At 35.6% G+C, this 16,029-nt stretch overlaps 1 protein-coding gene across 1 annotated transcript in view; it reads left to right on the top strand.

Moving 5' to 3' along the window:
• Positions 1-14,458, top strand: part of LOC106784079 (chaoptin-like) — a 72,503-nt gene extending 58,045 nt beyond the window's left edge. The window contains exons 2-5 of the mRNA XM_014743200.1: positions 7,499-7,806; positions 8,043-11,135; positions 11,864-12,207; positions 12,318-14,458. Of these exons, the coding sequence (XP_014598686.1) occupies positions 7,557-7,806; positions 8,043-11,135; positions 11,864-12,207; positions 12,318-12,860 (4,230 nt within the window). The 5' untranslated portion in view covers positions 7,499-7,556 and the 3' untranslated portion in view covers positions 12,861-14,458. The remainder of the gene's footprint in view (positions 1-7,498; positions 7,807-8,042; positions 11,136-11,863; positions 12,208-12,317) is intronic.
• Positions 14,459-16,029: the final 1,571 nt, after the last annotated feature.

The raw sequence follows: 16,029 nt of genomic DNA, 5'->3' as shown, positions 1-16,029 counted from the left end.
CTCTCTCTTTCTCTATTTCTCATGCTCACATGTCATCGACTAACGGAAATTCTTGCTAGGTGGAACGTGTTATTCTTGACTTAATTCATCTAATCTCTATATGTACTTTATTCGAAATCACAGATGAATAGCTAATTTCATTGATAGATTCCATTTATCGAAAAGATATTATATATATACATTTGACGGTAACGAATCACGAGTAAGTTTGATTGGATTGCATTGTGGAAGATCGATTCCTTGATTGACGAAGGAACCGAAGATAAATCGAGGAAGATTCATTTTCTTCGTTTTTTTTTCTCTCTCTCTCTCTCTATCTTATTTTATCCTTTTTCTTAATATATTCTTGATTCCATTTCTATCTTTATTCGTTCGCTTCTCTCTCTCTCTCTCTCTTTCTCTCGGTGTATTCTTCGCAGTCTTTTCATCTATCACTATCTATCACACTTTCTTTCTCACAAGACTTCTCCTTGCCTCCCTTAACCTGTATACCAGTGGTTCTTAAACTTCTTTCCTTCGCGATTTTAAATTTATAAATTTCCAACGATTTTCCCTCCCTCACACCACCGATGTAGCAAAATATATATATATATTTGTATATATGTAATATATATGTATATGTAAACTACATTGTATAAATGTAATAAATCATTTTTGACAAAATCTGTTACGAACAATCGCAAGAAATAAAAAAATAGAAATAAAAGTGATGTCATTGTAAAAAGAATTTTATATAATATATGGGGGAAAAAAAAAAAACAAGAAACAATTATTAATAACGTTATTAACTATACGTAATAATTTTGATTAGTGATACGTAGAAAATTTAGAAGAAAAAGTAAAAAGAATTTTGTAATGGAAAATAATAAACAACTATTAATAACGTTATTGTAAAAAGAATTTTATATAATATGGGGGAAAAAAAAACAAGAAACAATTATTAATAACGTTATTAACTATACGTAATAATTTTGATTAGTGATACGTAGAAAATTTAGAAGAAAAAGTAAAAAGAATTTTGTAATGGAAAATAATAAACAATTATTAATAACGTTATTAACTATACGTAATAATTTTGATTAGTGATATATAAGAAATTTAGAAGAAGAAGAAGAAAACAGAAGATTAAAAAAGTATGCAATTTTGGAAGAATCGAAAGGCACGCTTTAAGAACCACTGTTCTATACCATCTTTTTTTAAGCCAAGTATAGTAGTCAAGACAAAAAGATGAAAAAGTAGGGTCGACGGTAATCCAAACTGGGACACTATGGATTCACTCGAAGCTTTGGTCTAAGGAGCCTCTCTCGAGCCACTTCCGTTCGCGATCTCCGGGGGCGAAAACGTTTGAGAAACGGGGATAGGCTTTGCGGAAATTGGAAGTTTCTTCTTTCTCTTTGCTATAGATGGAACAAGGTAAACCGTTTAAAAGCCGATGCATAGACAGAAAGAGAAAAGAAGAGAGAGAGAGAGAGAGATGGAGAAAAAGAAGCCAATAACCCGCGAGCTACTGGATTTTTCAAGCACTGGGAGGATTCCGAATGGAAAGAAGAAGAAAAAGAAAAAAAAAGAAAGAAAAGAAAAGAAAAGATCAAAATGAGATATAAAGACATCTCTCATCGTAGAAGTTGATTCGTCTTTCTCTCTTACGTATAAATCATAATTAATGTTTTTTTTTTTTTAATTTAAATCTTATTATCCGAACAGATATTACTTATCGTTTGTGTTCAACGAAAATTCGTTAATTAACATTCACGTTAATTCTTCAATGTATTGTATTATTACTCGGAAAGAAATTTTTTTCCTTACAATTCTCCATTTCTCGGAATTTACAATAGCAATTAAAAACTTTTCACTCTGATATAGCACGTAAGGAGTTTTTTATTATATTAGATAGATTAAAATATTAATCATTAAGAACTTATTGAGTTATATTTATAAATGATGTACTTCATTATCCTGAAAAAGGTAGGATCATTTGTCGACGACGATACATTCTCGTTGCGATATATCACGAGGTACAAAGTTACGCCAAGGATAAAAGAAAAGAGAACCTTGGCAGTTCACATAAGCGATAGCTCGAAGAGGACGTTAAGAAGATACCTAGTGGATAAGGGGGAGAGAGGAAGGGTGGATAATCTTTCATGGTGCAGTCAGGATTCACAAGGGAGGAAAAGAAATAAAGAAATAAAGAAAAGTTGTATTGCGAATACAACCGAGCTCTTAGATACTTATAGATATAGGTAACATATATATATATATATATTTCGTGCAACGAGTGTTTTATGAAATGTCACACATGAGAAGAAACCAAAAAAAAAGAAAAAAAGAATGTTCTATTGCAATTTTCCTTTGTTCTAAAACGAATGTTTGTTTGAACGTACGTGTATATAGTATGTAAAAAAAAAAAAAAAAAAAACCAAAAAAATATGTATCAAAGTAAATCTCTCGGTATAAATCATAAAACACAGACGAATATATTTTTTTCGTTTATATCATTTCTAACGAATTAGAGCTGTCCGCGTTCCACTTTACAGCTTTTTCAAATCTACAAAACGTACCGGAGTAGTTGATAAAATGTAAACACGCGAATTTACGAATCGGCATTTTTTGTTTTCTCAAAAGAGGGTGCATGATATTTAACTATTGTTTTTTAATTCGATATAATATATAATATAATATGATTAAGAGTTGAAAAGTTTTGATCCTAACATAGATACAATGTATTTTTCGATCATACTAACTTTATTTTCGGCACAATCTCGAAAGTTTTAGTAACAAAAATAAACTCAAAACTTTTCAACTTATCCTTGTATATAAATGGAGTGCATATTAATATATACACGCACACATACACACATATATATATATATATATAATATTGCATATACCAAGAAACAGATATTTATATGTACGTGTATATGTGTATGTTTGTTTTGTATATATGTATTAGAACCGGCTTCCTTTCGACGCTGCGTTAAAATCGTTTCACGTAAAAGCAAAACGTTTCCTCGTTTTATTACCACACGAGCTATTGCGTGAGAAAGTCTGAGCTTGCACACGTACGTATATACGCAAGAAAATTTACAGGGCCGGTCGTTGCACTCGAGGAACGTATTACCGTGCACGCGTTTAGATCAAAATGATGTCTGCCTCGTAAAGTGCACTTATCACGTGGGGGAAGAAGAGGCAGAAGAGGAGAGAGAGAGAGAGAGAAAGGAAGATGAATTCTTAACCACTTCTTTCTCTTGATGCATTTTAATTCTCGCCTCATAACGTCCCACTATGCTGATATATTTCTATTCCCAGGAGTAATAACTAATTTTTGTCGAGTTTTTTTTTTCTCGTCCTCTTCAGTAAATATTCGTTGTTAAAAAGCTCACGATATCTATATATATATATATATATATATATATATATATATAGAGAGAGAGAGAGAGATAGACACTATAGACACGTAGACACACAGGCACATAGGTTTTCGTTTAAAAAGAGGATCCATCGTGGTTTAATTTATTTTATAAAACGTTAACAAAAATCATATCGACCAGGGAAAATAAATTCCTTTTTCTGTCCCTTTTTTTTTTTCTCTTTTTCCACCAAGTACGTAACGTAATTGAAAAATATCATAAAATTTTATTACACCTTCGTATGAATCGAGGCATCAATAAGAACAAAATATAAATTTTAATAGGATTAAAACGCGAATTAAACGATGAGATAGATATGAAATTAAATATAGAAAGAAAGAAAGAAAGAAAAAAAAAAAAAGAAAACAGGGAATATAAAAAAAACAATGCGAGGCAAATTAATTGAGATAAAAAGATCAATACGTTCGAGGCGTACAAAATGAACGAAAAAGAAGCAATAAAAAGTGATAAAAAGAGGATGGAGAATAAAAATAGGAAATCACGGAACACTGACTTTGAAAAAGTGATCTGTAACGATCGTCGTGTAATAAAAGAATTTAATGAACCATCCAAGTGATATAACTAGAATCAAATAAAATATATTATACTTGCCGTATCTTTAAGAACTCGTAAATCCTATGTAAAAAGGGCTAAAAGTTCATGCTATTTTATATCCCTCGGTCGTAAAACGATAGGAAAAGAATAGAATTTGAAAGTGACTACATCATTCGAATGATGTCCTTCTTTCCGTCCTAGAAAGAAAGGGAAAAAGTTTTACGACCCCCTTTTTTTTTTTTTTTTTTTGGAAAAACTTTTACCCTACTCGAAAATTTATTAACGCACACCGTCCGTTATCAAATTAGGAAAAGAGAGACTCATAAAAAGCCTCCGTTGAATCGATAAAAAAAATTTGCATACTCCATCCCTCCTCCCCCTACTCTCTCTCTCTCTCTCTCTCTCTCTCTCTCACTCTCTCTCGAATTTTAATTTTTTTTCTTTTGTTCCTACGTTAAGGTGAATTAAATCGAGCGAGACCGCTATATATAAACCTATACCCACTAACCATAAAATATTCTGCAAACTGAATTCAAAATGGTGAAGTTTTTCACAACAAAAGGTGACTTCCCGAGTTGCGGTAACATACGAAGAAAGTACGAACTAACCCATTTTTTTTTAAATGGTTCTCTTTCCTCTCTCTTTCTCTCTCTCTCTCTCTTGCAACTTTCTACGAGGTTCTATCGTTGCGACGGGATATTCCGTTCTGGAGAGATCGCGATTCCGAGAATTTATACTGACGGCGAATATCCACGAATTAATGGGAAACGCCCTTTCCCCACTCCACCCCAACCCTACGAGAAATGTGGCCACGTCGAACTTGTCCACCCCGAGATTTTCTTCCGCCATATACCTAAATTAAATCTATCTACTCTTATCGAATGGCACTACGAATTTTTGTTTCTTTTTTCTTTTTTCTTTTTTTTTTTGTCTCATTCAACGAACACGTTTCTTTTATTTCTTTTTTGTTTTGTTTTGTTTTGTTTTAACTAACCTTTTTTTCGTGTAATCGATCGAACTTGCAATAATTTGAAACTGTTAAACGAGAAAAAAAAAGAAATAAATTAAATAATCCTTTACATGTGATATCGCATTAACTTATCCAAAACAAGTTCTATGATCCTAAAAGAAAATCTAATTATAATCGTACCCCCTTTTGACATTTTTAACCAATCAAGAAAAAAATGAAAAAATAATTTTTACACGAAATAGGGGAACACTTTAAATCAACTAAATGACATGGTGCGAATGATACCAGGATGTAGGATCAACTTTATGCACGCTAATCGGATTTCCGAGAGAAGCTGCCTTCTTCCCTCGACTACACCCGTTATATATATATATATATATATATATACATACATATATGTACACATATATATATATAACGTTACCGAAGACGAGCTTAACGCCTTTCGTACGCGTTTCGCGAGAAACATCGAAGCATTACGTAGATACTTTACGAGGTGAGCCCGTAAATATGCTTCTTCTTCAACGAAAAATGTGAAGCTGACACGAGAAAAGTACGAAACATTCTACCATGAGAGAAAACTGACTGTACTTGCACGTGTATCGAACTTTAAAGCTTCTCTCTTTCTCTCTATCTCTCTCTCTCTCTCTCTCTCTCTCTCTCTTTCTATGCTTTCTTCAAAGCTTTTTCGAGTTGACTGCTCGCAATGTATAACTCGGCGGACTACGGCGATCTGTGAATAGAATTCGAAAAATAGAGAAAAATGATCAAACGAAAAACTATCGGACCGTGTATTTTCCCTTGACTTTTTCCTTTTCGCTTATCTAGAAGGAAAAAAACAAAAAAAAACAAAAAAAGAAGAAATATTTTTAATACCTTGCCATATGAAATTTTGCAATTTTATTATTACGGATCGCTGAATAACATAGCTATTATTATTAGAGAATTGTCTTTCTATTTTGCATTGTTATTTAATTATTTCTAATATTGTTTTTTTTTTTCTTTTTTATAAATTTCGTATATTCTCTGATATATATATATATATATATATGTAATATATATTAATTAATTTTGGTTTAGATTTTATTTTTAATTTTTATATATTTTATTTCATTCGCATACTACCATCACCATCACCACCACCACCATCATCACCATTTATAATCAACGCATTCCTTCGTGAAATAAAAAAGACAAATTTTCTCACATAATAAAAAGACACGACAATAACGCGTTGGAAAAATTATTTCATCACGATTATTACAAAAATTCTATTATACTACGAAGAAATAAAATAAAGAAAAATAAATAAGAAGAATTATAATATTTAAAAAGATCAACAAATATAGATAAAAAAATAAAACGATGATTAAAACGTATAATAAAACACAGATATTCCATTCCATAATATTTCTCTTAACTGATAACAAATAATCCTAATCATCGTATTGTATCTGTTCTCTTCCTCTCTCTCTCTCTCTCTCTCTCTCTCTTTCTCTCTCTCTCTCTATATACATATATATTTATACGTGTACGGAAGTGGCAAGAATAAAGTTAAATTAATGTGCCTCTGGCGCGAAACTCATTGCTGCATGCTTGCTGACTGAGACAGAAAGATAGATAAAGAGACATAGATAGACACAGAGAAAGTGTTTGTGTGAGAGAAAGAGAGAGAGAGAGAGAGAGGACGGAAAGGGAGGGTTACGCTATACGTTTCCGTTGCATCAAAACCGGACGTTACGCAGACGGGGAACAGTTAACGTCTACAACGGCAGCAATGTCGCCGCGGGTGACTATTCAACGAACATCCTCCCCCATAGGGTGTTTCCCCGTGAGATTAAATAAACGACGCGTATGTATATCTTCCCTCCCGAGAATATAATGGAAATGCACGCTCAAGACTCTCCCCCCCCTCCCTCCCTCCCTTTCTCTCTCTCTCAATCTCTCTCTTTCTCTATCTGTCTCCCCCTCTTGCCCTTCCTGCCACCCTTCGTCCCTTTCTTATTTACTCGCTTAATTATAACCAACGATATATCTCTTTCTCTCTTTATCTTTACGTGATCTTTACATTTCACCGAAACCTTCTCTGTCTCTCTTTCTCGTTATTCCTCTCTATATACTTCGAAAGGTACGATAAACTTCAAACAAAATTTCCATGCAAAACGTTTTAGTTTAAACGAGAAAGTATGCTTGATTAGATTCATTTGTATAATTTTATACCCCTTTTTCCTCCAAGCGTTAAATGCTTGATAAATATTGAACTAATTTATTTATGAAAAATATTAACGAGATGTATTATATACACTATAACGTTTAAATTTTATAATACCCCTTGATAATATTATTTTTTATTACGTGTTTAACAAATTATAATAATATCATTAAATGGAAATTTAATTAAATGTAATATTATATTATAATTGCTTTTAAATTAATTTCAAAGTGTAATTTGTTTGGCGGAGTGGGAGGGGAAAAACAGAAGTATTTTTATTTACGAAAAATGGGTTACTTGTGAAAGCATTTTAATCGAATGGCGTGCGATTTTTTTTCTTCTTTTTTTTTACAGGTGAAACTCGTAAACACGAGAGAGTAAAAGAAACTGCGATCACGGATATGACGATACGATGATGCAAAATCCGCAAAGACGGAAACAAGGTGGTGCGTGTCGGCGAAGCCTGACTATTATCATTCAGGCATTGTTAATACAAAATCTGAGCATTTTAAGAGCAGTTGGACAAACGTCGGAATGTCCCCCAACGGAATCCATTCCAGGTTGTTCCTGCTATAATTTTCAGGACGGTTTATTCCTCGAATGCGATGGCGCCACAGAGGAGACTCTACGGAGCACTTTGCAAGCTGTTCTAACTGCCAGCGGTAAGGACGTAATTTAATTATGTGATCTAATCGTTGCGAAAAACGAGACCTTTCTTGACGAATTTTTCGAATTAAAAATCACAAAATCCCCCCTTCCAAAAAAAACAAATTTTATTCGATCTCATATATATCACGTAACAATTCGAATAACACGATGCAACCATTTTTTTCCCTCTCGTCGTAGTCGAATAGAAAAGAAAAAAAAAAGAACTCCTTTTTTCTACAAACATTTTCAGGAGCAGATACGATAATACAATCGTTGAATTTCTACGAGTTGGATAAAAATATTGAGATATTGAAGAAAGGCTGTTTTCCGGCGGAAACGCAAATAAGGCATCTGCAAATATCACATTCGTCGCTGAAAGAAATCAACGAGGACGCATTTTCTAATCTGAGAAATAGTTTAGAATCCTTGGCACTTTTGTCCGGACGTTTGACGCAAGTACCGCAAAAAGCGTTGTCAGATTTGAAAAAACTCGATGCACTACACCTGGAATCGAATTTGATACAAGATCTATCTTCGTATTGTTTCTATGGTTTGAAACTATTAAAATTGAGTTTAAAGAGTAACCAAATTGTCAAGATATCGGAATACGCGTTCGCCGGATTGGAGGATAGTCTGAGCGATTTAGACCTGGCCGAAAATAAACTCAAGTTATTTCCGATGGCACCGCTTAGAAGACTAGAAAGTTTGGCCTCCCTTAGACTTTCGTTTAACGAAATTTCCGAATTACCGAACGATGGTTACAGTTCATTAAGTTCCTTATTGATTCTCGATTTAAGTAGTAATAATTTTGAAAAATTGTCCGAAAATTGTTTTAGACCTTGCCCGATATTACACACATTATCACTTTATTACAACTCCATTGAAAATATTGACAAGGATGCTTTTATATCGTTAAAGGATTTGGAATCGATAGACCTCAGTCACAATAAAATAGTATTTCTAGACGTGACCACTTTTCGAGGAAACGAAAGACTCAGAACGATAGATCTCAGTCATAATCATATCCATTACATCGGTGGAGTATTCGCGTTGTTACCGGAATTGAGAGAACTTTATCTCGCGGAAAATAATATTCTTGAAATTCCCGGTGACGCGTTTGCCGGTAGCGTCGGTCTAGCAGTGGTCTATTTACAACAAAATGCTATCAGGAGAATCGATGCCAAAGGTTTAGCCAGTCTGACACAATTAATCCAATTACATTTGAGCAACAATTACATCGAAAAGGTGCCGCGAGATTTTTTCGAACATTGCGAAAATCTCTCCTCGTTGTCCCTGGACGGGAACAAAATTCGAGAACTGCAACCGGGTACTTTCGTTAAGTTGCATCAATTGAGGGAATTAAGACTTCAGGACAATCAAATAACCGAAGTAAAGAGAGGAGTGTTTTCACCTTTACCGGCTTTGCTCGAACTTCATCTGCAGAACAACGCAATCACGGATATGGAAACTGGCGCGTTGAGAACTTTGAACAGTCTTCAGCACGTTAATTTGCAAGGAAATCAACTGACGATGTTAGGCGACGTATTTCAATTATCTGCCTCGGAATCTTCATCCGGTGGGAGTTCACTGGTGTCGATTCAATTGGACAGCAATGCATTGGCCGTATTGCACAACGATTCTTTACGCGGACAAGCCTCCGTTAGAATCATGTGGCTTGGTCATAATAAATTGACACACTTGCAAGCTCCACTATTTCGTGACTTGCTCTTAGTCGAACGACTGTATTTGACGAATAATTCAATATCAAAGATCGAAGATTCCGCATTCCAACCGATGCAAGCTCTGAAATTTCTCGAGTTAAGCATGAATAAACTCGGTCACGTGACCGCACGGACCTTCTCCGAACTGCACAAACTCGAGGAATTGTATCTTCAGGATAATGGATTGCGCAGATTGGATCCTTACGCTTTGACCGCTCTGAAAAAACTACGAGTCTTGGATTTGGCGAATAATCGTTTGGACGTATTGAAAGATACCATGTTTCAAGAGGATCTACCAATAGAAATGCTCAATTTGAAGAATTGTTCTATAACGAGCGTAGAGAGCAACGTTTTCGTTGGTCTATTAAATTTGTCTTACCTCAATTTGGAAGATAATTTGCTAACCGCCGGCGCACTTATTCGTCTCCGCGTGCCAGGACTTCGAACGTTGGTTGCCTCCGGGAATAATTTCAGTCACATCATGGAACGAAGTCTTAACGGGTTGCCATCCCTTCAAGAGCTATTCCTAGACGACGCCCAGATATCGAAATTACCCCAAAACATTTTCATTGTTAATCCAAATTTGGCACGACTGCATCTCAATCGGAATCTTCTACGAGCCTTACCACCTGGCATATTCGACAGATTGTTATCCCTACGTGAAATTCGTTTAGATCGCAACCGATTTCTGGACATTCCCTATTCCGCTTTGGCAAACGCCCTCAACCTCGAAGTACTGACATTATCCAACAATGAGATAGTTAACGTCGACGTGGCCAGTTTTGTTAGTTTAAAGTATTTGAGAGAATTGGACTTAAGCCATAATCGGATAGACACAATGTCTGGCTTTGCCATAGCCAATCTGTCCCGATTGGTCTTCGTCGATCTAAGTCACAATTACTTGAACGCTTTACCCGCCAACTTCTTCGCCCATTCGTCTATGTTAAGGCGCGTCGATCTATCGGAAAATAAATTCCGACAAATACCCGCGGTCGCCCTTTCCGGACAAAATCTTCCCGGTCTCGCCTGGTTGAACCTAACGAGAAATCCTCTCAATAGAATCCACGATTTACCATCCGAGGCTATGTATCCGATCCTACAAGAGATTCACATATCCGGTACCAATTTGAGCATCGTCACGTCTCAAGATTTCGAAGCTTTCCCGGCTCTTCAACATCTCTTTTTAGGTCAGAACTGTATCCTAAGAGTATCGCCCGGAGCATTCCGAAGTTTACCAAATCTATTGACTCTACATCTAGGAATGAACAGCCTAGAGATTTTACCGAAAGAGAGGCTCCAAGGTATGGAGCATTTGAGAGTGTTAAATCTCACGCACAACCGATTAAAGGAACTCGAGGAATTTCCAAAGGATCTTAAGTCACTTCAAGTACTTGACCTGTCCTACAACCAGATCGGTATCGTCGGCAAAGTGACATTCAAGAATTTAATTAGCCTGGTCGAGTTGCATCTCTATGGTAACTGGATAAACGCGATTTCCAGTGAAGCATTCAAGCCTTTGAAGAAACTACGGCTTCTTGATCTAAGTAGAAATTATTTGGAGAACCTTCCGCTGAACGCTTTTCGACCACTTGAGACACAAATAAGAAGCCTTCGTGCCGAAGGTAACTTGAGGTTTTATAAATTAACATGTATACAGTAGTATTAGTAGTAGTAGTAATAGTAGTAGTAGAAATACTCCTCGGTGTCGTTTCTCAAATATTTCAATTCACTCTGATTACATTCTACCGCGAATATTATTAACATTTAATAAAATGCATGCAAAAACAACTTTCTGCATAAATAATGAACGAGTACCTCACTTTTATCATTTACGAGTGAGAACTCAATCAATCGTAATTGGTTTGGTTTAAGGATACTCATATTTTTTTAAATCTTTTCCCAATTTAATTCGAATCAAAATTTCCCACGAATTTCTATTAAACTTTGGTGTCCAGTACATTCAGATGTATAAATCCAACTATCGATCCGTACAAAGTTTGTTACCGGTTTTATTCACAATCCAATCATATCGCAAGTCACGTACCATCGTCTTGAATCGATAGCCAGTATTACGACAATCAAACAAGCCTCAACTTTACTGACCTGTTCCATCCTCTTATCAAAGTTTGCCGGCTAATCTTCCGTTCCATGCTTTAAGACCTGACAGACGTTTTCTATAATCTCTCTTAGGTGACATTACCAAACACCTGACGACAACTAACTCGACGATGATAAATGATCCACGAATGTTTTTGTTTTTTTAAATGTTTCCAATCTTTGCCCCTATCGCGATCTAAAAATTCATTGAAATTAAATACGATAAATTGTAAATTGAATTTAACGTTCACAGAAAATCCCTTGCATTGTGGCTGCGAGTCGCAGGAGTTGTGGGAATGGTTGAGGGATCATCAAAAGTTGGTCGGTGGTGTAGGTCGTGGTCACCGTCGTGGAAGGAACGGTGTAGGAGTGGGCGAAGTTGAGGGTGGTTTACTGAAATGCGAGCAACCACCGGAGCTCCGTGGACTCGTCTTTCTCGATTTGGATCCTCACGCTTTCTGCTCTGCACCTCTTGTCCTGAAACTCGCAATCCAGGACATACAACCGTTCTCGGTATTGGTATCCTGGCAGAGTAGAAATCATTCGGGACTTCACGGTTATCAAGTGGCCTATCACGCGTTGGATAATGTCGCCGAGGTGAGTGTTAGTGTTTTCTTTTCACGTAAAATTAATAAAAAAAATATTAAAAGACAAATTTGTAAATGAAAAATTTGTGATAGAGTCGAAGGTTAATCGTTGAATTACAGGTACGTGGTAAGCGATTAGATCCAAAAGCACGCTCGGTGAGATTGACAAAGCTGTCATCGGATACCAGATACCTGATCTGCGTATTAGGTCTCGGCAGTTGGGGTACACCAATCCCGGAGGATATAGGTGCCTGGCAATGGAATTCCTCTCATGATGATTTAATCGAAGGATCAACGTTACCGGTCATGATCGATTCGCCAACAAGCCGATGCACCGAGGTTAGAACACTGGATGCACCAGATTCGATAGTAGGCGATGGTACCATGAACGATAGAGGAGGTCTCACCAGTATTCTAACGAGGCGTTTGGGCTTGATAGTCGGTAGCTGCATGGGATTCGTTGTCTTTATAGTGCTAATCTCAATATTGGGTTACATGAAGATGAAGAAGCAAAGAGCTGCCGTTAAAAGGGATCAACCGATAACCTCTAACCCACCGGAGTATATGTCCTACAGGCACTTTTCCTTGCAAAGTGGCGATCGAGCAGAGAACCCTTGTCCCAGCTTTATCAGCAACATCGGTACCACCCCCTTAAACTCGTAGCACAAGCCAAAAGAGTCTCGCAAACGCGAACCATGCGAGCACGATATCGAAATGAAGAACGTTTCGACTTACACGGGTATCTTTGGCTAGTTCATTCGTTTTCGAATGAACACAACGACGACCGTCCAAACGTCGAACGACGAATAGTCAAGGAACGAATCCTCGGCATGAGTATTCTTCTTCTTCTACTTCTACTTCTTATGATCGGTGCATAAAAAAACAAACCAAATGGACGTTCTTTTCTCATACGCCACGGTATATGAACAAAAATGAAAATAAATAAAAACGTTTACGAGTAGGTAAGTTACTTCATATGTCACTTCGAAGTGTCTCCAAACGTTCGTTTTTCCGAACTCGTCAATAAATTCGAGTCGGATATCGAACTTTCTCATCTACGTGAAAGTCAACGTAGAAACCATAAACGGTTTATCACCACAGAAGACTCTTACGACCCTCGTAAAAGTTCTTCTTCTTCTCTTTCTTCTTCTTCTTCTTCTTCTTCTTCTTCTTCTTCTCCTTCTTCTCTCTTTTCCTCCCTTTCGTATTTTTTTTTTTTTCGTATTTTCTTTTTTTTTTTTTTTTACACTCGCCAACTCGGACGATGTCTGGTTAAAACTAACTGTGCCAAAAAGAAGATCGAAAACTTTGCTACAACTTCGAATCTCTTTCCCTTTTTCAATCCTACGAGAGATCCGTCGAGAGGATCTGCCAATAAACGAACGAGTAAAAATTTTACAATAGAAAAATTCTTTTTTTTTTTTTTTTTTTAAATAAATAATAAAGAATAAAAAAGAAAAGCGAGATAATATTTAACAGATGATCAAGTTAATGTTAATCAATTTACCGAGCAACAACGCAACGACATCCGTGAAACTTCGAATCGCGCGCGAAGACTGATTTTTTAAAAAAAGCGGTTCCCATTATTCAATTATCCATAAATACCATATACTTGCCCTGTCTTACGATTTGAAATCAACGTACGGTGTTGTATTGTACGGTAATGCGGAAATGAAATCATTGTAAATAAAATCAAATGAAATAAAATGATAAATAATAATGCGAAACAAAAAATATGAAAAGAAAGATGTGAATTAATGATTCTTCGTAATAAACGCATATATCTAAACGAAAAAAAAAAAATAAATAAACAAAAAAAAAAAACTAACTAACAAATAAATAAATAAATAAATAAATGAATAAATAAATATGTAAGAGAAGAAATTCCGTTTCCACATAGTGCTGCGAAAGCAATATTAACACTTACTCGTAACGATAGTTCTTACGAACAGCACTAACGGCGAAAATAACGAAGGTAATAATCTCCGGTTCCGGACACACGGATAAAACTCTTTAGAATTAAAACGAATTACCGAAGTTCATGTGTGATTCCTGCCAAACGAAAAAGAAAGAAAGAAAGAAAGAAAGAAAGAAAAAAAGAAATAGTGAGAGACAAAATGTAATCAATTGCCAAAACTGTTGACTGTGTACGAAAGCGTTACGAAGAATCGGTATATTGTATATAGATAGAGAATATGTATACACTTAACAATTCTTTATTATAGTCTAGACTTTCGGTTAATAAAAATTCGTCAAAACTATCTCAATTACAATTGTATATTTTTATTTAATACCACCTATCGCTAAAAATGACAACAAAAAATATGTGCTTTGATTTTTCAGGACTAAAAATATCGACAACGAAAATAATTCAACAAAAACAGAAACATACTCATCGCGAAGTGTTGTCCACAATCGAAACTTAGAATTGCCGAAAGAGAGAGAGAGAGTGAGAGAGAGATAACTGTAGTTACCTTTACATTTCTAAACTAAAATACATTATCGATAAAACGTTTAACATTTAGCCCCGTTCACCGCTCAGAAAGCAAATGAAATTTCCAAACGAATTGGCAGCAATCCCGTTGAGCCGTCTCGGACAACTAATTAATTAATTATAATGAAAGCTTAGCCGGACCTAAAGCTTAAAGCCGAACTTGAGGTCTCGCTTAGGTCTCGTAATTAACTTGGGGTCGATAGATTCTATCCCTCAGCGTCAATCAGTTTCAATCTATCACGTGTACAACAAAATTAACCCCTGCTATCTACGATCTACTAAAGAGAATGCGTTATGAAATTTTATCTATATTTATATAAGATACAGTAACATCATGATCTTCGATGGGAAACACGATTGAGGTAAGTAATATCTTTAAAAAAAAAATATAATCTACGCTCGCGATTATATAATAAATATTTTTTGTCGAAAAATTATCATTAAAATAAACGATTGCACAAAACGTTAATAAAAAGAAATATATTAATTCTTATTATTTAATAAATGTGTGTGTAGGAGAAAAATATTATTACGAATATTATTTTTTTTAATGAAAATAAGATTATAATATACAATTTACGTATCGCGACACGTTAATTATTTGAAATTCAAGTAGGAGGAGGATGACGACGACGACTTATGAACGTAGCCAAAGTAAATAACCGTTAATTACTCGATCTCTTCGAGGTAGGAGAAAATTCTTTTTAATTTTTTCTTTTTTCCTTTCTTTTCTTTCTTTTACTTTTTAGTCAAGTTTCTCCAAAGTGGTGGATTTCCTCGTTGCATAAAGCATGCAGCATTTCGCGAAGCCCCGGAAAGAAGGAAGGAAGGAAGGAAGGAAGGAACACTCGGCGTAGTAGCAGTGTGCACCCGTGGTTGCAATTACAACTCGTAATTAATTCCGTTGGGCTCCGACTCAGACTGTCGCGTGCCGTTGAGGTGAAGATAGAGAATGAGAGAATGGCGAAGGGAAAATGGGGGAAAAGGCAGAGAGAGAGAGAGAGAGCGAGAGGGGGGGAAGAAATAAGTGTTCCCCCTCGTAATCCAGAAGTACAAGCGTTCCATTGGAACGGCTCGTTTCTGTTATTTCGTAATTAAACGCTCGACTCAATCGACGAAAATTAGCAATTACATGAAATAGTCCATAGGAACAAAGGAAGAAAGATACAACTTCCTTTCCCCACCCTCCGTTTTCTCCTCTCCTCTCCTCTGTCTCTCTCATCTTCTCTCTAATCTTATTTTTTATCGTATAAAACAGTTTAAACTCTTTAAATCGTTTTGTAAGAAAGAGAATATGATGATAATAATTTTTTTTTGTTTCTTATCTCTTTTTCCTTG

This window comes from Polistes canadensis, unplaced genomic scaffold, assembly GCF_001313835.1.
Source record: "Polistes canadensis isolate GaletaPanama2010 unplaced genomic scaffold, ASM131383v1 scaffold_30, whole genome shotgun sequence".
Lineage (NCBI taxonomy): Eukaryota > Metazoa > Arthropoda > Insecta > Hymenoptera > Vespidae > Polistes > Polistes canadensis.
Note: the sequence above shows the minus strand (reverse complement) of the source record. Positions and strands in the feature narration are given on the sequence as shown.